Genomic DNA, 24474 nt, shown 5'->3' with positions numbered 1-24474 from the left:
ATAAATTAAATTTTTTTTTTCTTAATTAAATAAAATTATAAAAAATAATTTATTTAAGGTAAATACTCTGAAATAATATATAAAATTATTAATTTGTGTTCAAATTTCACTTTTTGATAATGGCAGCTAATTGGAACAAAGATGTTCAAAATATTTTGGCTTCATTTCATATTGATGATTTTCGTTTACAAAGAATTTCAGATGATATTCAAAAAGAATTTGATTTAGGTCTCAAATATGGATCTGAGAAAAGTTCAATTGCAATGTTACCATCTTATGTTCCTGCTTTACCTGATGGATCTGGTAAGTTTTTTTTTGTTTATAATTAATTTATTAAATATTATCAAACAAAATAATTTATTTAATTTATATTGATTTTTTTTAGAGGTAGGAGAGTATGTCGCAATTGATCTCAGCGGTAAAAATTTGAGAATCATGCTTTTAACTTTATCTGGACATAAAGCAGATCCTGTTGCAGTTAGTTGTAATTTTATGGTGTCTCAAAATGTAATGAAAGGAACAGGAGATCAATTATTCAATTTTATCGTAAATTGCCTTCAAAAATTTTTAAGAGAATTTAATCTTGAAAGTACAAGTCTTCCAATTGGTTTTGTTTTCTCATACCCATGTGAATTGTTATCAATTCGTTCAGCAAGATTATTATGGTGGACTAAAGGTTTTGACATCAAAGATTGTCTTCAAAAAGATGTTGTTCAATTACTTGAAGAGGCACTTGAATTAAATTTAGAAACTCAAGGTCGTATAAAAGCTGTCATGAATGATACTGTTGGACAGTTAGCTGCTGCTGCACATAAATATGGTCCTGAGTGTATTCTTGGTGTTGTAATTGGTTATGGTTGTAATTCATCTTATTTAGAAGATGTTAAAAAAATTGAAAAATTTGATGCAAAAAGTGCTAATTATGTTCATGATAAAATGGTTATTGTTACAGAATGGGAAGAATTTGGGGCAAAAGGAGAATTAGATGATATTCTTACTCAATTTGATCGTGATATTGATAATAATTCTGTTCATCAAGGAAAACAAATAATTGATAAACTTACTGGAGCTTTGTATTTAGGAGAACTTGTTCGTATGGTTTTGTCTCAATTAAATCTTGATAGATTACTTTTTAATGGGATGCCAGTAGAAAAATTAGATATGCCAGAATCTTTTCCTACAAAATATATTTCTGAAATTTTAGGAGAACCAGAAGGTGTCTATAAACATTGTAGAAGAATCTGTGAAGAATTAGAAGTATCAACTCATGGTACATCTGATTATGCTATTATACGTGAAGTATGTCATGTTGTCTCAGCTAGATCAGCAGCAATTGTTGCAGCAGGTAATTAATAAATTTAAAATTTACCTTTTTTTAATAATTTTTTTTTCTTAGCTATCAATGCATTGTTACGTCATCTTGATGTAAAAAATATTAAGATTGGTGTTGGTGGTGCTCTTATACAATTTCATCCCACATATGACAAGTTATTAGAAAAAAAGCTTCGTGATCTTGTTGATCCATCAGTTAACTGGCAATTAGTTCCTGCTGAAGAAGGTTCTGCTAGAGGAGCTGCTTTAATTGCTGCAGTAACTGAAAAACTTAAGTTGTAATATTAATAAAATAAAAGGAATATTTATCAATAGCATTTTTTTTTTATTTTTAAATTTTCCTTATAAAAATTTGTTCATTGCAAATTAAAAGTATGCTGCTTTGGCTGCTTATTATTTTTATAGAATAATATATGTACAATATTAGAGAAGAACAAAATTTATAGAATACGTCTTTAATTTTACTTATGAAAAATCGAATAAAATAACTTTTGTTGTTTCATTTAATATTGTAGTAAATTTTTTGCCATAAAATATATTTTAATGCTTTGTATTACAAAATTTTATATGTTTTTTTTTTTAATTGCAAATTTTATTCTATCATAAAAAAATATTGAATTAATTTAATAATTTACTTTTAATGATTATATAAAATATTTTATATTATAAGTTATAATGAGAAAATGAATTTTCATGGCATCTGTTAAGAAATTATTCTTTAAAAACAGAAATATATATTTATTAAGAAAATATGTTGTATGAAAAATATTTCGTTAATGCAAAAGCATTTCTCATTATTATTTTTGAAAATACTTATTGAATATTAGTGATTAAAAAATTATGATAATTAGTTCGTCTAAAAAAAATACAAATTTTAACTTAAAATCGCTTTAATTAATTTTTTTTTTTCATTTTTTTGTTGTAGGTCTTAACCGGCTCAACCAAGATGTCCCAGCTCGTTTAACAACTTTTTCTAATTGTTTTGGTTCATCATTAACTTTGTTTGATTGTTTTTTATTGTCAAAAGAATTTGATACATGATTTTTAGGTGAATTGTTATCAACATAACTATGTTGTTTAACAATAGCATTCATTTTTGCGATTGAATTACGAACATTGTTTATTGGAGTATTTAAACATTCTAATTCTTCTTTCATTGATGAATGATTTTGTGTAAGATTACTTGATGAAGAAATTTTTTTAGGTATTCCACAAATAGATGAATTTGAAAGGTGATTAAATTTTTTAATTGATGATATTTGAGATAACATATGTGTATTTTGTGAAATATTATTTTGCTGTTTTTCAACAATTTTCGTAGGTTTTTTTATTGATATAACATGAGAACGACGAATTGATGGTGATGTTGGTATCATACTTGGTGTATTTAAACTTGGATAATTATGTCTTGAATTATTCATTTGTGAAATATTTTTTGATGATGATTGTTGAGAAGTATTATGTTTTGGAGGTATTTGAAAATTATAATCTTTTTGAGAAGTTCCAATTGTTTCTAATCGTGTTTTATAAGCATTATATTCTGATGGTTCAGTTATGTATGATTTTGTAATAATTGTTTTTCCTAATATGGGAGATGATGTTCCTATTACAGGTTGTTGTAATGATTTTTGTTTAACAAGCTTTCTTTCCACCTGTTTACCTCCTTTTATTTGATTTTCAGTTATAATTGTTGATGAATATATTTTTTTACTTTGTATAGGTGTAGAAATTGGTGATATATAGTCCATAAAATTTTGTGTTGTTGGTTTTGATTGATTTAATAATTCATCTTCATTTGAATTTGTTTTTTTATGATTTAAAAGTGGCTTTTTTTCTTTAATATCTATTAAACTTATAGGTCTTTTACTAGAAATGTTTCCTATATTATTATTCATATTTAAAGATATATCATTTTTATTATTATTTTTTTCATTAATTGTTATATCAATATTTTTAATATTTTTTGTTGGCATATTTAATATTTTATGCCTTTCAATAATTTTTGGTGAATTTTGTGGACTTATTTTAATATCTTTTCCATTCCTATACATAATAATATTTTGAGCATTATTTTTAACATAATATGTTGAATCTTTTTTATCAATAATATTATCAAATGGTTTGATAACACATCTAGCACAATCAAATAATCTTAAAAATTCAGCTTCAATATTCTGTTCATTTGTATTAATAATAATATCTTTTGAATTTTTAATAGCCTTTTTATATTGTTCAACACGATTACCATGAAGTTTAAATGGTAAATAAAAATTGGATTCAGATTGATATGTTCTTGATACAAATGAATCACCATGAAAAGAATTTGATCTCTTAAATCGTATATCTTTTTTTTCATTTTCATTATTCTTTAACAAAACTTTTTGTCTTTCCATTTGAGCATGTGCAAGAAGTAATGATGTTTGAAGATGAAGTAATTCTAATTCATTATTATTTAAATTTGTACATTTTTCTAATAATAATTTTCGCAAATTCGTCAACTAAAAAAATAAATTGAGTAAAAACAATTAATATAAATTTTAACTTACTTTTGATGAAATTCTCATTGCAAACGAATATAGAGCATCATATGATGGCATCATTTCAATAATCTTTCGAACATATTCACTAGATACTGATAAATCTAATCCTGAAGCATGAAGTTGTAAAAGATCAAAATTTTCTTTTTGGAGACGTTCAATTTGTTTTAAACATGCTTGATAAGCATTTTGATCCCTTATATTATTATTTAATAATACTTGCTGATTTTTCATGTAATCATCTTTAATATTTTTAAATTCAGTTTCAAATTTTAGTAGTCTTTTTTCTATATTTTCAAGTATTTCTAATTGTGATTTATTAAATCTATCACTCATTGTTAATTTATCTAATTTTTCATTAAATTCACATTTTTCTCTTAATTTTGTAACCTAAAAAGATAAGAATACTTTTTATATGTAAAATTAAAATTTACTTCTTTTTCAAGTGATATATATTTTGCTTCTAAATTATTATAACATCTATTTTTATCTCTTAGTTCATTAGAAACTTTAGAACTAAATGTTTTTAATGTTTTTACTTCTGTTTTTAAATTTGAATTTTCATTTTGAAGACATTGCCAATCTATTATTGATTGTCTACTTTCTTCTGATACATCTCTACTACTAAGTAAATTTTTATAACTATCTGTCTTTTTTTGCATCCTTGAATTAGGAAAACAATTATTATTTGTTTCTAAATATACAACACTTTTAGGTCGTTGTTTTTTATTTCTATATACTGTTTCTTCTTCACTTTCATCAAAAAATCTTTGTGTTTTTGTATGTTTTTCAAATAAACTTTTACATGATTTTGCTAATCCAGGCTTAATCATTGATTTTCTTATAATATCTTTTACATCATTTTTATTTTTAAATGTTATCTTTCCTTTATTTTTTTCAATACTACTACCACTAGAAATATCAAATTGCTCATTATTCTCACTAATTTTTCTTTTTCTTTGTTTTTTATTTATAATTGAGGACAAATTTATATTTGTTGGTATAGGCATTGACATTCTATTTCGATCATTTTTTCGTTTTATTCCAATTAATTCTAAAAAGCTTGCTCTACTTGATGACATAGTATCTGGAGGTTCAACTGAGGAACTGGCTGATACACTTGAAGGACTTATATGATCAGAGTTATGATGATTTACAACATGAAGTCTTCGCATCATTGATCGTCGAGGCCTTAATACATGAGAATTTATTGTTTCTTCATTACCATTTAATGTATTATTATTAATATTATTATTTTCAACGGGTAATGTAACTTCAGTAAATACAGAATGTTCTTCATCAGAATCAGATAATTCAGGTAAAACAAGAGGTGGAATTTTTGATCTTGGATATCTTGATGTGTTATCAAGTGAATAATCAGTAGAATATGAACTTGTCGTTAATGATTCCTAAATAAAAAATATTAATTTTAACAATAAAAATTTTTTTAAATACTTTTTTCGTTGGACTACATAGTCGTTCACGAGCTCCTGTTCTAATTTCGTTACCATTTAAAATTTTTCTATAATTAAAAAAAGGTTTTGTTGATACATGTTTTTTTTTATTTTCTATAAATGATCCAACATTAAATGCTACACTATGTCTTTCGTTTGTATTATTATCGTTTGACGATGCACTATTTTCAAGAATTTTTTTTCGTAATTTTCGATTTTCTTTTCTTAATTGTCCTATTTCACCTACTAAACTACACAACGTTCCTAAATATAAATCATATTTTTTATATGAAATAATAAACATTTTAAATATTTACCTAATACTGGACTTTCATCTGGCATATCATCTGATGTGTCTGTATTTATACATTGTTGCATAGATTCAATTTCTCTAAGAAATTCTTCCTCTTCTGTTTCATATCTATAAATATATTTTTTATAAAATAAAATGTATTTAAAAATATACCTTGAAATTATTTGTTGTAAAAGATGAGAATCGTCATTCATTTTTATAATTGATTTATCTAATTATTTATAATTAGTGTTTTTTTCGTTCAAAAAAAAAAATGCAAAAAATATACTTTTGACAATTTAGTTGTTAAATAAAATTTATATAATATCTAAAAATAAAAGTGTTTAAAATGTATAATTTTTATTTATTAAATATAATGTCAAATAAATTTTACTAGAAAAAAAAATAATAATAATAATTTACTAACTTAATAGTTTTAACTGACAAGAAAATGTAATATACTTTCTTAACAATTTAGTAATAAAATATTTGGCATATGACCCTAAGGTAAAAATATGTGGTTCTGATTAAACATTAATTAATGATTAACATAGACATTTTGTTAAATTAAATTGTTCTACAAACAGATATAAAAAGATTATAGTATAAAATTGAGATTATAAAAATGTGGCACCTGTTGTTAATGATTTGATAAAAATTTTGATGGATTTGCAATTTCATTTACATACAACAATGCCAACTCATAGATAAAAATTTAAAACCTGGTGAATAAATTATTATACCTAAGTACCAGCTGATCTTTTAAATTTTATCAAATCTTTTAATTATAATAAATAAAAGAAAATATTATGGTAATTCTATGAATCTTACCTGAAAAATATTAGATATATATATAATGAAATTTAATATTCTTTTATAATTTTAAAAATATACTTATTATACATTCATTTAAATTGTTTAAATAATAAATGAAAATAAATAGTATTATAATGTATACTATTTTAGACACTGATAAAATATATATTTTTCAGAATTGAAATTAATATTTTATAAAATTAAATTTTATTATTAGGTATGGTACTTTATAAATATAAAGAAATAATCTTTGAATTATAATAAAATAAAATTATAATATTTTTCAATAAAAATATTTTATAAAAAGTAATTTAAAAATAAAAAAGATTGTTTATTAATAATTATATATCTTTTGATTAAATAATATTTTATGATTTATAAAATAAGTTTATTAATAAAATAATAAATGTTTTATTGCAAAAATTTTATATTTTTTTTTTGCAATTTCTTTTATATAATATCTATTAAATAAAAATTTAAATTTTGTTACATTTTTTTTATCTTCCTTAAAAATTAAAAAATAAAATTCCGTTTCTTTGAAAATATTAACATGTCATTTTTTAATTATTTATTTATTATAACTCATAAATATAATATCTTTTAGCATATGAAAATTATATAAATAATTAAAGTTGACTATAAAAATATATAATTTTTTAGTTATTCAATAAATATGATGATATTAAAAATTAATGAAATAAAAATTTGTACTTTAAAAAAACAATTTTTTTAAAAAAATAGGTAGAAAATATTATCATTTTTTTAAGTAGAGTAAAAATATTTACAAACAAACAAAAATAATATATTAGGTGTGAATAATATTATTATATAAAATTTTCTTAAAATAAATAAAAAAATTTTAAAATTCACAAATACTTTGAAATTAATGTACATTAAAAGAATATTTTCACCTGTACAAAAAGAAATTAATTTGTATAAAAATACATAAGATAAATGTTTGATTCGATTTGTAATTGTTTACATAATTGCAGGTGGGAATATTCAATAATATAAGTTATGATATTATTAGCATCATGATATTTGAGTAACGATCGTATGTAATAATTATGTTATTAATATATTTTACGGTTTTTATATTTTCATCACAAACTATTAAATATGTAATTTCTGAAGAAGCTGTCTTTAATTATATTTGTGGTAATGATCCTTATCGATTTTTTTCACATGTTCGTATGTTTTATTATTTTATATTTTTAAATTTATTTTAAGCTTGTGAATATTATCAAATATGCCCAAATGGAGGTTTTGACGCATTTATAAAATGTAAATTAAATGAAGATTGTAAAGCTGTAAGTACATCTTTAATGTGTGTTATAAACCGTTGTTGTACATTGCCAAATGTTGTTTCTCAAGTATATATAAAATCATCAACAAAAATAAATATTAATATTAAATATATGTCGATTATAATAGGAGTTTTTACATGGATAGCAAACGATTTATTTTAATCAAATTGATATTACAATTTCAAACATAATTTTCACAAATTTAAAATTGATTCACTTTAAAATGTATTTTTTTAAAAAAAAAAAGAAAATGATTTTATTTCTTTTTATTGTTTTGCGTAATTATAAAAATGATAAAAAATTACTCTCCAGACATCATTTCCATAAATTCTATAAAAAAAATAATTTTAATATGAAATACTATTATTATTTATATATCTTACCATCAAAATCAACTGTTCCAGAACCATCAGAATCAATTTCAGTAATCATTTCATCTAATTCCTCTTCAGTAATATTATCATCTAACGCTCTTAGAATTTCTCTAAGATCAGAAACATTTATATAACCGTTTCCTTCTTTGTCATATAGACGAAAAGCTTCACGAAGTTCTTCTTCAAGACCAGCATTATCATCTCCTGAAACAACAAAATTTGCAACCATAGCAGCAAATTCTTCAAATTCTATTTCACCAGAACCATCAGCATCAAATTGTTTGATAAGTTGTTTTAAATCTCTTTCTTCAAATGCTTGTCCCATTGTTCTAAGAATTTGTCCTACTTGTGTAGCTCTAATGTATCCTTTATTTTCTTTATCAAACATATTAAAATATTTTTTAAACTCTAAATAATATTAATAAAAATATATTTTTTTATTTTAATATCTTACGTTCGATTTGTTCAGTAGTTAACTGATCAAGGGCTTCAGCAATAACATCGTCAGACTTAAATTTAAATAAATTAACTATTTTTTTTAATACAATCTTACCATTTTTATTATTATCTATAAGTTGAGAAAATCAAATTAGATTTTTAAAATAATAAAGTTGAGGTAAGAACTAAAATTTAATATAATTTAAAATAATAAAAAAAAAATATATTAATTCATTTTATACTTTATGGATGAAAATTTAAAATTATAGTTTTAATATTGAGTAAAATAATCTTAAATCTAATGTTTAAAAGTATTTCAACTTGAAATAAGATTTTAGCTAACAATCCGTACAAAAGTGTATGTGTATAAAATGACAAGTAAATTTTAAAAGAGGATGTTTATATTTGCGCAAGTATCTGTATATACTTTGAAAGATAACTTTAAGATTTATTAACAAGATCTTTCATTATAATATTTGAGATTGTGAATAAAATTGTAGAATAATTTTCAAAAGAAATTTTTGAAGAACTTTGATTCTTTAGTGATTGTTTGTAATTTAAGAAACGCCCACTAAACTAACTAGTTAAAAATTGACAAAAATTTTTCAACATAAGAATAAAATAGACAGTACATTTTCTTTAATTTCCCCCACACTAATATTTAAAAGTTTTTGATATTACTTAATAGCTATGTGAAATATATCACTATGATATACTTTTAATAAATTTCTGTATAATTTTTTTTTAAAGACTATATTTTTAAAAATAAAATATCTTATGATTGAAAAAAGAAACACTTTTTTTGACATTTTTATTATATTTAAAAAAAATATTATAAATAAAAAAAGTTATTTTTTTAAATATCAACTATTAAAGTAAATAAATGATTGTTATATTCTAACTTCATCAATATCTTCTAAGTCAGTCATTCTATTGTCATTGTAATCAACAAGAGATGGTCTTTGTCTGGCAATAACAACAACGATATGATCAAAATCTGTACCAATTCTTTGTAATGCTTTTCCATTTCCGTTATTTGGTTTTACATCTAATTCATAATTTAATTTTCTTCCATCTGTTTCTTTGTTACAAAAAAAATTTGAAAAAGCATTTCTTATCTCTTGATTACATGAAAGATATATAAATATTCTTAAAGCACAAACAAGTATTGCTAAGACAGATATTAAATCAGTTAAACTATCATATAACTTAAAAATTATAATAAATTATATATATTAATTTTAATATTTTAAACTTACTGGATAATTTTCTTCAGATTGTGTTGATTCAAAATCAATGTATTCCCATATTGTGACACAAAAGCTTAAAAAATTTGCAACGAGATATGAAAATACAATAAAAACTAGTAATCTTGTAGCTGATCGTACTTTTGCTTTTTGTGAACTATTAGCAAATCTAAACATAATTGCAGCTCTATGTTGATGTCTTAATTGTGCCACAATACTTGCATTTAAAAATGCTAAAACAACAAATGGTAAACATATTGATACTAATTGACGAATATAAACAGTAAAAAGTGGATTATATGGCCATGTTTCAGCTAATCTTGTACTATTTGGTCTATATTCAAGAATTCCAGTACAATCACCATTTTTTACAATTGTAACCTCCAAAAATGTTGTTCCTCTTATCAATAAAGCAAAAATAAAACTTAAAAAAGCAAAAAGTTTTCTACGTGAGCGAAAGCAAATAAGATGATTTGATTTTATTAATATAAGGTATCTTTCAGCTGTTGCAAGTATAAGAAGAAAGACTGAGAATGAACTTGCTGTATTACATAAAGCTAATAAAGGTACTGCATAAAGCCACCAAATTTTATGAATCCATAATGTTGTTATTTCTGCACCCATCATATTAACAGCAATAATAGGACCATACCATATTGAAAGAAATGTGTCTGATACAGCTAATAGTCCAAGAAAAAAGAAATGTGAATGTTTTGGGCGTAGGAGAACTGTTGCTATTAAAATATTAGAAATAACTGATACTACTGATAAACATGTGCCAATTAATGCTAATGTATATTTTAAATTATTAGGATACACTATTTGACAATCATCATTGTCATTCATATCAACATTTTCATAAATAATATCATTTGTTTGTAAAGTATCATTAGTAACAATTCCAAGTTCAGGTAATAAATTCATATTATTATCTGATACCATATTTAAAAATGTTACATTATCAAAAAACATTTTAAACTAAAAATAAATGTATAAAAATTTTCTTAAAAATTTTCATTAATAAAATATTAATCATATATATATATATATATTTTGTATTTTAATAAATTAACATAAGAAATATATGATTAGTATAATAAAAGTAAAATTAATTGTTAAAATAATGTTATTACTACTTTACGGGTAAATTTAATATTTTATGTTAATTATTATAATAAATAATAAAAATTATACTAAATATTAAAAGTATTTATTCTTTTAAATTATGCTTGGTTTATAAGTTAAAAAATTATTTTAATTTTTTCAATGTTAAAAAATTAGTAATGAAATTTGGAAAAAAAAAAAATAATTTTGCGTTGTAAAAACAAGTTACACCTTTTTAATGAACACTCTAAAGTATTGTTAATCCAATTTTAATTATTCTTTATCAGTCGGTATAATAAAAATTTTAAATATTATATCTACGAATGAAATGAAAAACATTATAATGGATATGCAAGCGTATATTAATGTGATTAAATAAATTTTAAGTAAATTTTATTATCCCCACGACAACATAATTCTTATAAAATAGTTTTTGTATATGAAATCCAATTAAAAAAAAAACTTTCTCTATATTTATTGTTTGTAACATACTCTAAATATAAAAATTTAATTAGTTTTATAAATATCCTTTTTTATTACTATTATGACTACGATATTTTTTTTTCTGAAAATTATAACCAAAAATTAATTAAACTTTAAAAAATATTCTAAAATTATGTACTTTGAATATTATGCAAAATTTCTAAATACTGTACGAAAATTTTCACATTTTATAAAAAAAATTTTATAAACTGATTTTATATATCTTATATATTTTAAGTAAAAATTTAAAAGTTTATAAAAAAAATATTAAAGAAATAATAATAATTTATCATTTAAAATACTAAAGAAAGAATAATTTGATAATATTCTTTTATTTTAAGTTTTTAAATTCCAGAACAACAAATTAGTAAATTGATTGAAAAAAAACTTGCCAAAAACAACGCTTAATTACAATCTTAAAATTTTAAATGTCTTGCAATACACATAAACTGTAATGATAAAAACATAATTAAATCTAAAAAGCCACTTTTTTCAATCTCAAGATATAGAATTTCTTAAATGGCGAAATTTTTTTTTTAATCAAAATTTTCATAAAATATAAAAAAAACAAGGTTAAAAATTAAAAGAAAATATTGTAAAAATATTATTTTATTTTTTACAATTTTTTCAAAATGAAAAAAAAAACATATCAATTACCAAAAAAAATAGTTAATATAAAACTATTTAAATAACAAAAGTTAAAAAGTTTTGTGAGAGTAAAATAAATCATAAAATATTATTTCTTTGAGAGTTATATGCATTTTAGAATACTTTAATGATCAATTGTATACAATAAAAAATTTATAACATTTTCATATTTTGAAAAATAAAAATTGACAACGCTCTTAATATGTAATAATAATTATTTTTATTAATATTAAAAAAAAAAGAACTAAGAATAAAAAAAATATAGAGATTAAAAATTAGTATACAAATGATACGCCAAAAGTCTTTTTATAAATATATTTTTAATATTTATTTATTTATATATTTAAAAAAAATTTTATATTTAACTAGTAAAATCATTAGTTATATAATACCATTTTATTTTTCTTTAATTTTTATTAATGGTTAATTCAATTTAAAACATTACTGTAAACATTTTTATGAAAAAATAGTATGTAATATGTTTATATAAACAAAATATACTTTAAACTAATAATAAATAAAATAAAAGTAATTTTAAATTGTACAAGTTTTTGATTAATAACATATGCTTAAATGATATTTATTTTTAAAAATTTATTGTTTTATATAAATAACTTTTATAATATAATAAATATTTACTTAAATCTTTTTTAATGTATATATTTTTAAAAAAATTATACGTTTCATTGGCATAAAAATTTTATAAATCAAAGCCCTGTAATTAGAAAATGTTAACAGTTTTACGATATCTATATTTTAGATTTTTTTATATCATAAAATAAGATAAACTATTTATATATAAATAAAAAGAATAACTTAAAGTTAAGATAATTTACATAGAGAAAACTTTAAAATAAATAAAACTATTTTAAATATAAATTTAATAAATTTTTAGGTAACTTTAATTTTTTTTATACATAAAAAAAAACCTTATATATATTAAATATACTTTAATAAGTAATATATTATAATTACTAATAATTTATCAAATTTATATTTTAGCGATTATTATTTTAATTTATCAAATACCTTGAAATAATTTTTTATGTTAAATAAAACTTTACAAAATTAGTATAATATTAATATTATTACAAAAAAGACATATATATTAACTTTTTTCACTTATTACTACAATTATAAAAGTTAATAATTTTATTTTGACAAAATTTTACAATATATTATTTTTTGTTTTTATATTTTCTAAAATAATATATTTTTTACATATAAAACAAAAAAAAAACTGTAACAAATTTACAAATGTTTCATTAAAATATTAAAAATAAAAAAGTTAATGAACTTTTAAAAGCAAAATTAGATATCAATTTTTTTTATTAAATATTAGCAAAAACATTTTTATTATGTTTTTATTTTAAAAATCGTTATATTCAATAATCTAAGATAAGTTGAATTGGCAAATAATGATGTTTTACAAAGTTAACTAACCAAAATTTATCAAAATTTTTAAAAGAATCTCGAGCATTTTCTTCACTCATAAAGTAATTCCTTACTAACAAAAATTTTTTCCTTTAACAAATAATTTAATACAATTTATGTTTTGAAAAATTACATATTGAAATATATATTTTTATACATTATATACTTATTCTAATATTTTTAGGTAACCAAACTAAAGTTTTTAAAAATAATTTTTGATGTCATGATATTTAATTTTTTTTTACATTTATTCTAATTTCTAATTTTAAATTTTGTCCTTTTTTAAACTATAAATATCAATAATTTTTTAATATCTAACAATTAAAAATAGCATTAAGTTGATTTTATGTTTATAATTTTATTGTAAATTAAACTAATCTAAAAATTATTTTTAAACAACTTGATAAAAACAAAATTAATCTTACATAACGAAAGAATATTTATGAAAAAATTAGTATAATCTTTGAAATATTTACACTAATGTACTTTAAAAATATAACAAATATATTTTTGTAAAAAATTTACAAATATTTTGAATATCTAAAAGCTATTTAAATGTAATATTTTAAATGGAAGTATAAGAAACTATTTTATAGAATTTGACAAATTTCTTTTTATCTTATCTAATCTTAAAAAAAAATACTTCCAAAGTGCTTCAACCTTATTTTGTAGGTATCTAATTATATCTTGATAAAAAAAATAATTAGTTTTTTTTTTATTTATAGTTGTTCTTTGAATATACATTAAATTTTTACTTTATATTACTAAGAAATTTTATAAAATAGTATTATTAAATATAAAAAAATAAGAACAAAATTTTTAATTGTTTAACAAATATCTAAAAACGTTTTTAGTTAATAAAATTACCAATTACACAATAATCATATTTTTAAAACTTTTTTTTTTTAGTTAACATCATAAAATGGATAAATAATAATATTAATTTTAAAAAGAAAAAAACAGTTTTTAAGATAAATTAATTAAACTTTCGTTAAAATCTATAATGGGAAACAATACATTTTTAAAAATTACAAAAAAAAAATACTCTAAATTATTATAAAATGCTTGAATAATTGTTACACAAAAATAAAAAAGAATATAAAGTAAGAAAAATTACAATGAAAGTATAGTATTGTGTATTTCAAACAAAATAAAACTGTATTATACTATAAAGACAAAAAATATAGATGTTATTTTTATCTTTTGTTTTTTTTTAAATACATATAATCCATTGAAAAAAATCTTTCAAATAATTCATGCACTTCTATATCTAAATTCAAATTATATATGATATTTATTTATAGTTAGGTCATAAAACAACTTTCATAAATTTGTACTTAGTTGTATATAATTTCAAATCTTTTTTTTTTTTTTTTACTTAAAACATCAAATAACATGAAAATAGAAACAAAACAGTTTTTATGTTACATTTTATTTTGGAAGATTAAAAAAAAAGTTTAATAATTTAAATTTTCTTAAATTGTAAATAATTTGGCAAATTAAATTTTAATAAATTCTTTGAATAGTGTATTTTTTTTTAAAATTTATAACCTGATTTTTGTAAATATTATAAAAAAATAAAATTCTATTATTTTTTTATTTTTGACTTTCAAGATAATTTTATTTTCTTTGTAGAAATTAAACTTCATAATTTATTTATTCTCTATATACAAATATTTTTTATTTATCATTTCGTTTAACTTTTAAATAGCATTATAAAATATTGCAAGTACTATGATTCACATTGTGATATTATCATATAATTCACATATTAGAAGACTAAAAAAAGAAAATAAAAAACATTCTTAAATATGATAAGTATTTCTCATAATAATGTAATATTCATTAGTTTCAAAAGTGTATGCATATTTACATTTTTAGACAATGGTATGTACTTATCTTATATAAAAGTAATAATAGTCTGATTAATCATGTGATCTTTCTAAAAATAAATGCTTTTCAATTGATATTTATTTCCAGTAATATGACATTAATAAAAGCTTTAAGTGTTTTCATTAATATTCTTTTTTTTTATATTTTAATTTATCAATATTACAATGTATTGCATCTATTTTATTTTATCTCTATTGAATAGCATGCTTTCCACACAATTTTTATAGATAATATATTAATTTAAAAATGAAACAACTGACAAACAAATAATGCATCTTCACCCCCTCTTGATCTGGTTAAAAATAATATTTTTGATATATTTATTGTTCTTTAATATGATGTATAATGGCATTTAGCAGATGAACCTTCTTTTTTATTTTAAAAAAAATCTATCATTTTGTGTTTGTTATATCAATTTTTAGCTTAATAATAACAAAACAATAATGAAATGCGTATATATTTAAATGTTTCTTTATTTAATTTTATTTTAAAAATTTTGAATGTTTTTTGAATGTCTTTTTTTTTTTAAGTTTTTATTCCTTATGAAATTAAAATTTTTTTTGTATGTTTTTTATGTACTTTTTTAGATATAAAATAATATGGAAGAAGAAATTAGTATTCGTATGACACGAAGTTCACCTAACATTCCATGGGGTGTTGGTTTTCGTCAAAATGGATCTGAAGTTATTGTTGATTTTCTTGATAAAGGTTCAATAGCTGAGAAAGCTGGATTAAATAAGACTGATCGATTAGTTGAATTTCAGCATTCATCTTTACGTTCACCTGATGCCCACGCAATTTCACGTGATCTTGAAAGATTACTTGAAGTTAATATGAAACTTAAAAGGTTTGTAAGTTTTCCTCATGGAATACCATGGAACTTAGATGGTAATAGCAATGGTATTCAATACCAAAGTTTCAATGAGGGTCATAATGCTTTTCATAGTACTGATAGATTCCAAACATTGGGAAACAATAACTATAATTATGGTCAAAATTACATTAATTCAAGTAACACTGATCACCATAATTATAGAAATTCAAACTATTCCGATTCTTCTTACTCTCATGACAATTACAATCGTGATTCTAATTCTTATGGAGGAAGACATACTAATACAGATATTCGCAGTACAACTTCTTCACCATATTCTGGTAAGCATAATAGATATTGTAATCAAGTTTTTTAAATGAAATTTATATACAATATTTATTTGAAAAAAATCAATTTTAGGACACCGTGAACCTTATCATTACAATCCACGCAATTATAACAACGTATCACCAGATGCTAGACTTTCTAATTTAAATGGTAATTACCATACATCACAATCAGATGACTATGGACATATAATACATCATTCAATACCACAATCTGATTGTTTCAAACGTATTTCAAAAGCTGTTGGAACACCATGTTTTTAAAAAATTCCCCAAAACATAACTAAAGCCTAGTTAAAACGATTTTTTTTTAAATGAATTTACATGATATATTTGACGATATTTAATTTTTTTTTTTCAATAAAATTTTTTAGAAAAATATTTTTTTTTCTTTTTTAATTTAGAAAATAAATAAACAGAATATATTTTTCATGACACTTAATTTTTTTATTTAAAAATATTTTTCATTTTTGTTACCTATATTGAATAAATAAAAAAAATTTTTTGTCTAAAAATTTTTTTAAATTAGTTATTACATTTGTAACAATATAACAAATAATAGTATTACACGAATTGTGTAATATATATAATATTAAATATCTTAATTTGTAGCAAAATTTTACTAAAAATTTTGCCTTTAAATTTTTGTATATATATCCCATTTCTTTAATATACATATTGAACTACTTTTTTCTTTTTTGAAGAAAAAGTTAATAATTAATATTTATATATATGTTGAAATTTTTATATTTTTCAAATTGATGTTTTATTAATGTTAATGTAACTTTAATTTTTTATTTAAAAAAATTCATTTTTATAGATGTTTAAAGCTTTTAGAAAATTAAAATTAATAAAGGTGAAAAAGAGATTAAGAATTAAATTTAGAAATTTATTGAAGTTTTATTAATTGTATGAAAAAATGTGTATTCTATGGCAATGTGATGTCATGAAATTACACTTTTGTTTTTTTTTTCTATTAATATTTTATTTTTTTATCTTTTTAAAATTATAAGATGAAACCAAACACTAACATAAATCATTTGTATTTAATGAATTTATACATTTCCTTATACTTTAAAACAGTCCAGTCTTTTTAATTTATTTTAAATTAAAATGTTTCTACAAATAATATTTTTTAATATTTTTTTATCTTCATTATATTAAGTATCTCAAAAGTTATTCCTTATTTTTTGATTTTAATTGTAAATTTCTTATTTTTCAATCTTCTAGACAATATTATAATTCATATTAAAAAAAAAAATATTTCTTCTTTTATAAATATGTCTAAAATAGGTTTGTAATATCAAATTTTAAGGTAAACAAATGATATGCAAAAATATATAACAGAAAAAAGCATAATATTTATTTTACTTTTAATAAAATTTATTTTATAAAATATAAATTTTTAAGGCTACCTTAAAATTTTAATACAGATTATTATCTTTTATTTATAAGATTATATGTTTATCTAAGAAACCTTTGAAAAATATTTATAGTATTTTTTTTATAATTATAAAATGCTTTTTCAAATTACTTTTAAAATTTTTTTTTTAAATTAATAGAAATTATATAAAAAAAATCATTAACTTTACTTTAAAAGTAAAAAAATTTTTTTCAATAAACATATTAAATAATTAGAAATTATTTGTCATAGTTTATTATGAATTAATGTCAATGACATCCATAATTTATATTGCCATTTATTACATTTCTAGGTACTTTAAAAGTATAATTTTACTGTTTTGAAAGAATACTAAACTGTTAATTAAAAATTTTGCAAACTTTTAAATAGTAAAAAAATTTGTAAACATATTAGAAAAGTTTAATTTTTCCCTTTTTCTATATGTATATATATATATAGTTGAATATCTTTACATTTTACTAATTGAAGATATTAAATTTTTAATCAGAAAAAAAAATTCTTTTTTATTTAAAAGAAGTGTAATGATTTATATTTTTAAAGAAATTAAAATAATTTTATCTTATTATTAATCTTCTATGAAAAAAAAACTTCTTAACATTTAGTATCAAATATATATTTGTAAAATTTTTAATGAATAATTTACAAAATTTATGCTTATTTAGTTAATAATATTTAAACGAATATAAATTTCTAAATTTAAATGAATATTAATAATAAATATATAATAAAAAGGAAGAAGACACTTTTATAATTTTATTTAAAAATTTTTTAATACTATATTATTTATATTTACATGAATTAGTTATTTTTATATCATAGAAATATAACATTGTAAGATAATTAGTATAAGTAACAGTATTAACAAAAAAAGTGTATAATAATATATTTTTACAAAATTCCGTTGTATCTATGTTAAAATATCAACTATCAGCAATCTTTGAAATTTTCAAATTATGTAAATATAGTCTTCATCAAGTTACATTTCATCATATCCTGAATTATGCCATTTTTATTTAACTTCTACATATTATGCTTTTAGATATCTATTTACAAAATGTTTATATATATATATATGTATAAGAAAACAAAAGTAACTTTGAAGATTTATTTTATTTGATATAATAAATTTTTATTGTAAAATTTATCATCTAAAAGAATTTTTTTTTTTCTCGCTTATTTATATCTAAATTTTTGAAAATTACAATTAGTGATATAAGATGTCATTATATCTATGCATTTTTTATAAATTTTATTAAAAAATTTATTATGGAAAAAAATGACAAAACAAAAGGAAATTTTATAAGTACAAAAAATATTTTTTTTTTCTTGCTAAAAAAAAACAACTAAAAATAGTATTTAACCTTTAAGTTTTCTTGTATCCTTTTCATAAGAATCACTTATATTAATTTGCTTTTCAAAAATGTTTATCTTGATATAGTTTTTATAAAAATGTCAATGTTAACTAAAAATTAACATTTTTTGGCATATAACATTGAAAATTGTAATATTTAAAAAAAAAAGTTCTTTTAGTCCTATTAGTTAATCATACTACAGTTATTTATTTTTTTTGTTGTTTTTTTTTATAATTTAAAGAAAATATTATTTTTTTTTTCTTTTTTGTTTCTATTAAAAATTTATTTTTCTTTAAAACTTTAAAAAATAAAGTGCTTTTATGGTATAATGAATAAAAATAGTTAACAGATGATGAATATATTTAGAGTTTAATCTTTCCGTTATTTAAATCATCTCAAAACAACATAAATATTTTTCTATTGTTATCGTGAAAAATTTTCAAATTGATAACATTAAAATCCTTTTCATAAATTTTTCTTTTAAATGTCACAGATTAAACATTTCATATAACTTAATTTTGTTAAAAGTACACTCTTCTATTAATTATTTTAAAATAGATAGAAGAAATAACATTTTTAAAAAATTTTTTTTTTCTTTTAAATATATATTTATACTATCATTTTTATATATTTTAAAATTTTTATATTAATTATATTATCATATTATTATATACATATATGTATATATTCAATGAAATGTTTATAGTCTAAAAATTATCACTTACTTTATTTTGTTGCCAAAAAAGAAATTTTATGATGATGTAGATGATGTAAAAGAAATTTATAAATTTTTATATATTTCTAATTACTAATACAATTCTTATGTTAAATATGTTTTTATCAAGGCATAGTTTAAATTTTTTATACATATAATTTTTAATATAAAATTATTACACTAATTATTATAATTAATTTTAATTCATTAATATCATATATTTAAAATATAGTAAAAAAAAAATTATTTTGTTGATGACAACATTTTACATAATTGTTCTAAATTCTGCCTTTTTTTTTAATCATTTTTATAATTCATTAAGTAGATATCCAAATTGACAAACATTTTATTTTTAATTTTAACAATACTCTTTTATTATAGTTAATTTTTATAACAATGTTAAATACTATAAAAAAAAATAGAATAAAAGATTATAATAACAAAGTTTATTTATATTTGTTATTTTATTTAACTCAAACCTCTATTGTTAATCCAATTAGAGAGGTATATATTGATGGTGATATTTTACTTGGAGGCTTATTCCCTATTCATGAAGCCGGAAGGAATGGCCAAGCATGTGGTAGAATTAAAGCTGATCAAGGAGTTCAAAGAATGGTAGCTATGTTATATGCTTTAGATGAAATAAATAATGATAATACTATTTTACCAGGAATAAAATTAGGGGCCCAAATTTTTGATACATGGTATGTTAAAATTATTTTAAATATTTTATTATTTTTTAATTATAAATATTATTAATTTTTTTTTTCTATTTTTAATATATAGTTCACATGATACATATGCATTAGAACAATCTATTGTATTTATAAAAACACTCCTATCAAGTCAATCATCATTATATTGTCCAGAAGTTGTTGATAATATTGGTAAACGTCCAACAGTTTCAGCTGTTATTGGTGCAGCATCATCAACAGTTAGTTTAATGGTTGCATCAATGCTTCAATTATTTAAAATACCAATGCTTTCATATTCTTCGACGGGTGTTGAATTAAGTGAAAAACCAAGGTAATTATTTAATAAATTTATAAATTATATTTTAATATATATATTTTTTTATTATTTTAAGATTTGAATATTTTTCACGTATGGTACCTCCTGATAACTTACAAGCTAAAGCAATGGCATTTTTAGTAAGTTAAAAAAAAAATTTTTTAATAATAATATATGTAGGTAGCAAAACTAGGATGGAATTATGTACATGCTGTGGCAGACACAGGAAGTTATGGAGAACGAGGAATTGACATGTTTAGAGGTGCAGCTCATGAATTAGGTGTATGTATTGATGGTGAAATACATAAAGTTAGTAGAAAAATGTCAGATGATGCATTTAGAGAGATGATTGTTCGAATGAGATATAATGGTAAAGCAAGGGGTGTTGTTATGTTTGTTGATGAAGATAATTTAAGAAGATTTTTATCTATATTAAAAAGATTAATAGAAACTCCATCATACTCAGCTGATTTTGATAATTATTTTTGGTTTATAGCTAGTGATTCATGGGGAACAAAAACATCAGTTATTAAAGATTTTGAAAATATTGTTAAAGGATCAATAACAATAGCTCCTACCGTTAAAACTATTAAAGGATTTGATGAATATTTTAAAAATTTAAATTATTTATCAAATACTTTTTTAACAGAATATTGGCAATTTTTAAATTGTACACATTTATCAGATAAAACATTTTCAGATTGTTTTAAAAATAATGGTGTATTATTTAAACAAGAAGTTTATGCTGCATTTGTTGTTGATGCTGTTAAAACAATAGCAATAGCAATGCATAATTATATAATTGATGAATGTCATAATTTTAATTGGTATAATTGTAGTTTATCAAAAAAAGGTTTTGTTGGATCTAAAATTCAAGAAAGATATAGAAATAAATCACTTATACCTAATGAACCACCATTAATTGATAGTAATGGTGATGGTATTGGTAAATATAGTATATATCAATTAAATAAATATGGTATATATAAAAAAGTTGGTAATTGGAATGATGGTGATAATATGAAATTAAAAGTTGATGAAGTACGTAGAGGTTTAATATCAAATAAATTTGAAATACCGCTAAGTGTTTGTAGTGAACCATGTGGTAAAGGATCATATAAAGCTTATCAAGATCAAACATGTTGTTGGACATGTATTAAATGTGATACAACAACATCAATAATATTAAATGAAACATTGTATGTTTTATTTTTTTTAATTTTTTATTATTATAATTATTTATAATTTAGATGTCAAGAATGTCCATTAGGTGAAATACCTAATGATAAACAAAATGAATGTTATCCAATTCCTCCTATATATATGAAATGGCAAACATTATGGGTTTTAATACCATCATGTGTATCAATAATTGGTATATTATCCACATTATTTGTTATTACAGTATTTTTACGTTATAATAATACACCAATTGTTATGGCATCTGGAAGAGAATTATGTTACTGTATGTTATTTGGAATAACATTGTGTTACTGCGTAACATTTATTTTAGTATCAAAACCATCAGTATTTATATGTGGTGCAAGTAGACTTTTAATGGGTTTATCAATGTCTTTTGTTTATGCAGCAATATTAGTTAAAACAAATCGTCTTGCTCGAGTATTTACTCTTAGTGGTCCTGTTAGACCAAAATGCATATCACCATTAGCTCAAGTTTTAATTTGTATGAGTATTGTTGGTGCACAACTTATTGGTTCAATTATTTTTCTTGTTTGGGATCCAACAGAAGTTATAATATTATATCCAACAAGAACAGAAGCTGTATTATCATGTAAAGCTACATCATCACATTTATTACTTTCATTAGCATATAATATATTATTAATTATATTATGTACCATTTATGCATTTAAAACTCGCAAAATACCTGAAAATTTTAATGAAACAAGATTAATTGGATTTACAATGTATTCAACAAGTATATTATGGTTATCATTTGGTCCAATATATTTTGCAACACAAAATAATTTTCGTATACAAATAACTTCACTTTGTATGTGCATATCATTAAGTGGTTCAGTTGCTTTAGCATGTTTCTTTTTTCCTAAAGTTTATATTGTATTATGGCAACCATACAAAAATGTTAGAACAAGACAATCAGCTGTGGGAAAACTGGTAAATTCACAAATGAGATTTATAAGGTATTTTTTTTTTTTTTTTGTTAAAAATTTTTTTGTTTTATTATATAATATTTTTATTATATAATATTTTTTGTTTTAACCTTTATTTTTATCCCTCGTAATATGTTATTATTTAGTCATTTAGCAACAAACAATACCGAACAAAATGGGAATATTTTATCAAAAAAACAATCCAATTATAATGAAAAAAGTACAAGTAGTAATAATACTACATTTTGTAAGTTTTTATAATCATATTATTATCATATATGAGTATTATTTGCCCAAATATCAAACCATTGTTATTATTAATAGTTATATTATATATATATATATATTTATAAAATTATCATACCTATATTCTTTAGTCGAAACAAAAATGACAATGATACAAAATTCAAACCAACAATTTGTCCAATCACCAATAATAGGCAAATCATTAATAATGGAAACTTCCCAATCAATGTTGTCAAACGAACAGTCAGTACAGAAAAAACAGATTATCACACAGGTTCTACCGTCTGTGGAATTGACATCGGATATTGCAACTAATAGTAGTGGTGTATCTGAAGTTAATGAAAAAAGTGAAACATCAGGAGATTTAATTTCATTTGGAAATAATTATTCACAATTGCCAAATAAAAATATATTTGAATTTTCAGATTTTGATGATATATTATCTGAAGATTCAATTTCAGATAACATGTCAAATTTAAATTCAATACGAATACGACGACGTAGTAGTCCAAATCGATTGGTAAATGATCAAATACTTAATGAAAGGCAAAAACAAATGCAATTAATTTTAGGAAAAATAAAAGCAGATACTCGCGTTACTTCATTATAAGTTTTAAAAAATTTTTAACTTATTATTGGAAGTTTTTGAAAAAAAATTTTTTATATTATCATATTTTTTTTTCTTATATAAATTAAATTGATTTTTCTTGTAGATAAATTATTATTGGAAAGGATATCAAAATTAAAACAAAATTTATAACATATATATATTTACAATTTTACATTTGTACTTAAAATAAAAAATTAATTTTAACAAAAAAAATTGATGATTAATGAAATGTTTATACAATGTATTAAGTTTACTTCGTTTTTATATTATAATCGCTCCAAATTTTGTACTAAAGAAATATTATTATATAAAATATTTATTATGATTGTTATCACTAAAAAGTTTTCACATTTGTCATATATGATTTTATTATTAATGTTATTATAACAGTAATTGTAATTATTTAGTAATATATTGTTTTGAACGAATATTTAAAGACAATCGATCAAATATGATAGAATATTT

At 20.3% G+C, this 24474-nt stretch overlaps 6 protein-coding genes across 6 annotated transcripts; 4 read left to right on the top strand and 2 right to left on the bottom strand.

The window, feature by feature from the left end:
- Positions 1-119: 119 nt before the first annotated feature.
- SRAE_X000193900 (Hexokinase family and Hexokinase, N-terminal domain and Hexokinase, C-terminal domain-containing protein) lies at positions 120-1614 on the top strand (the record flags this gene model as incomplete). The annotated part of the gene is made up of 3 exons (XM_024654607.1): positions 120-303; positions 386-1345; positions 1397-1614. The coding sequence occupies 3 exons, from the start codon at positions 120-122 to the stop codon at positions 1612-1614; spliced, it is 1362 nt and encodes a 453-aa protein (XP_024499409.1).
- A 626-nt stretch (positions 1615-2240) lies between these two features.
- On the bottom strand, positions 2241-5830 carry SRAE_X000193800 (Hypothetical protein; the record flags this gene model as incomplete). Its single annotated transcript, XM_024654596.1, has 6 exons — positions 2241-3830; positions 3879-4259; positions 4304-5278; positions 5325-5587; positions 5641-5744; positions 5790-5830. The coding sequence occupies 6 exons, from the start codon at positions 5828-5830 to the stop codon at positions 2241-2243; spliced, it is 3354 nt and encodes a 1117-aa protein (XP_024499408.1).
- A 1668-nt stretch (positions 5831-7498) lies between these two features.
- On the top strand, positions 7499-7900 carry SRAE_X000193700 (Hypothetical protein; the record flags this gene model as incomplete). Its single annotated transcript, XM_024654585.1, has 2 exons — positions 7499-7622; positions 7662-7900. 2 exons carry the CDS (start codon positions 7499-7501, stop codon positions 7898-7900), a joined length of 363 nt encoding a protein of 120 aa, XP_024499407.1.
- A 139-nt stretch (positions 7901-8039) lies between these two features.
- On the bottom strand, positions 8040-10739 carry SRAE_X000193600 (G protein-coupled receptor, rhodopsin-like family and EF-hand domain and EF-hand domain pair and GPCR, rhodopsin-like, 7TM domain-containing protein; the record flags this gene model as incomplete). The annotated part of the gene is made up of 6 exons (XM_024654573.1): positions 8040-8068; positions 8122-8520; positions 8567-8621; positions 8666-8680; positions 9453-9758; positions 9810-10739. The coding sequence occupies 6 exons, from the start codon at positions 10737-10739 to the stop codon at positions 8040-8042; spliced, it is 1734 nt and encodes a 577-aa protein (XP_024499406.1).
- A 5219-nt stretch (positions 10740-15958) lies between these two features.
- Positions 15959-16784, top strand: SRAE_X000193500 (PDZ domain-containing protein; the record flags this gene model as incomplete). The annotated part of the gene is made up of 2 exons (XM_024654562.1): positions 15959-16514; positions 16594-16784. The coding sequence occupies 2 exons, from the start codon at positions 15959-15961 to the stop codon at positions 16782-16784; spliced, it is 747 nt and encodes a 248-aa protein (XP_024499405.1).
- Positions 16785-20406: 3622 nt separating this feature from the next.
- SRAE_X000193400 (Metabotropic glutamate receptor 6) lies at positions 20407-24009 on the top strand (the record flags this gene model as incomplete). Its single annotated transcript, XM_024654551.1, has 7 exons — positions 20407-20714; positions 20797-21036; positions 21098-21161; positions 21202-22220; positions 22272-23183; positions 23300-23400; positions 23531-24009. 7 exons carry the CDS (start codon positions 20407-20409, stop codon positions 24007-24009), a joined length of 3123 nt encoding a protein of 1040 aa, XP_024499404.1.
- Between the last annotated feature and the right edge of the window lie 465 nt (positions 24010-24474).

This window comes from Strongyloides ratti, scaffold srae_chrx_scaffold0000003, assembly GCF_001040885.1.
Source record: "Strongyloides ratti genome assembly S_ratti_ED321, scaffold srae_chrx_scaffold0000003".
Taxonomy (NCBI): domain Eukaryota; kingdom Metazoa; phylum Nematoda; class Chromadorea; order Rhabditida; family Strongyloididae; genus Strongyloides; species Strongyloides ratti.
Note: the sequence above shows the minus strand (reverse complement) of the source record. Positions and strands in the feature narration are given on the sequence as shown.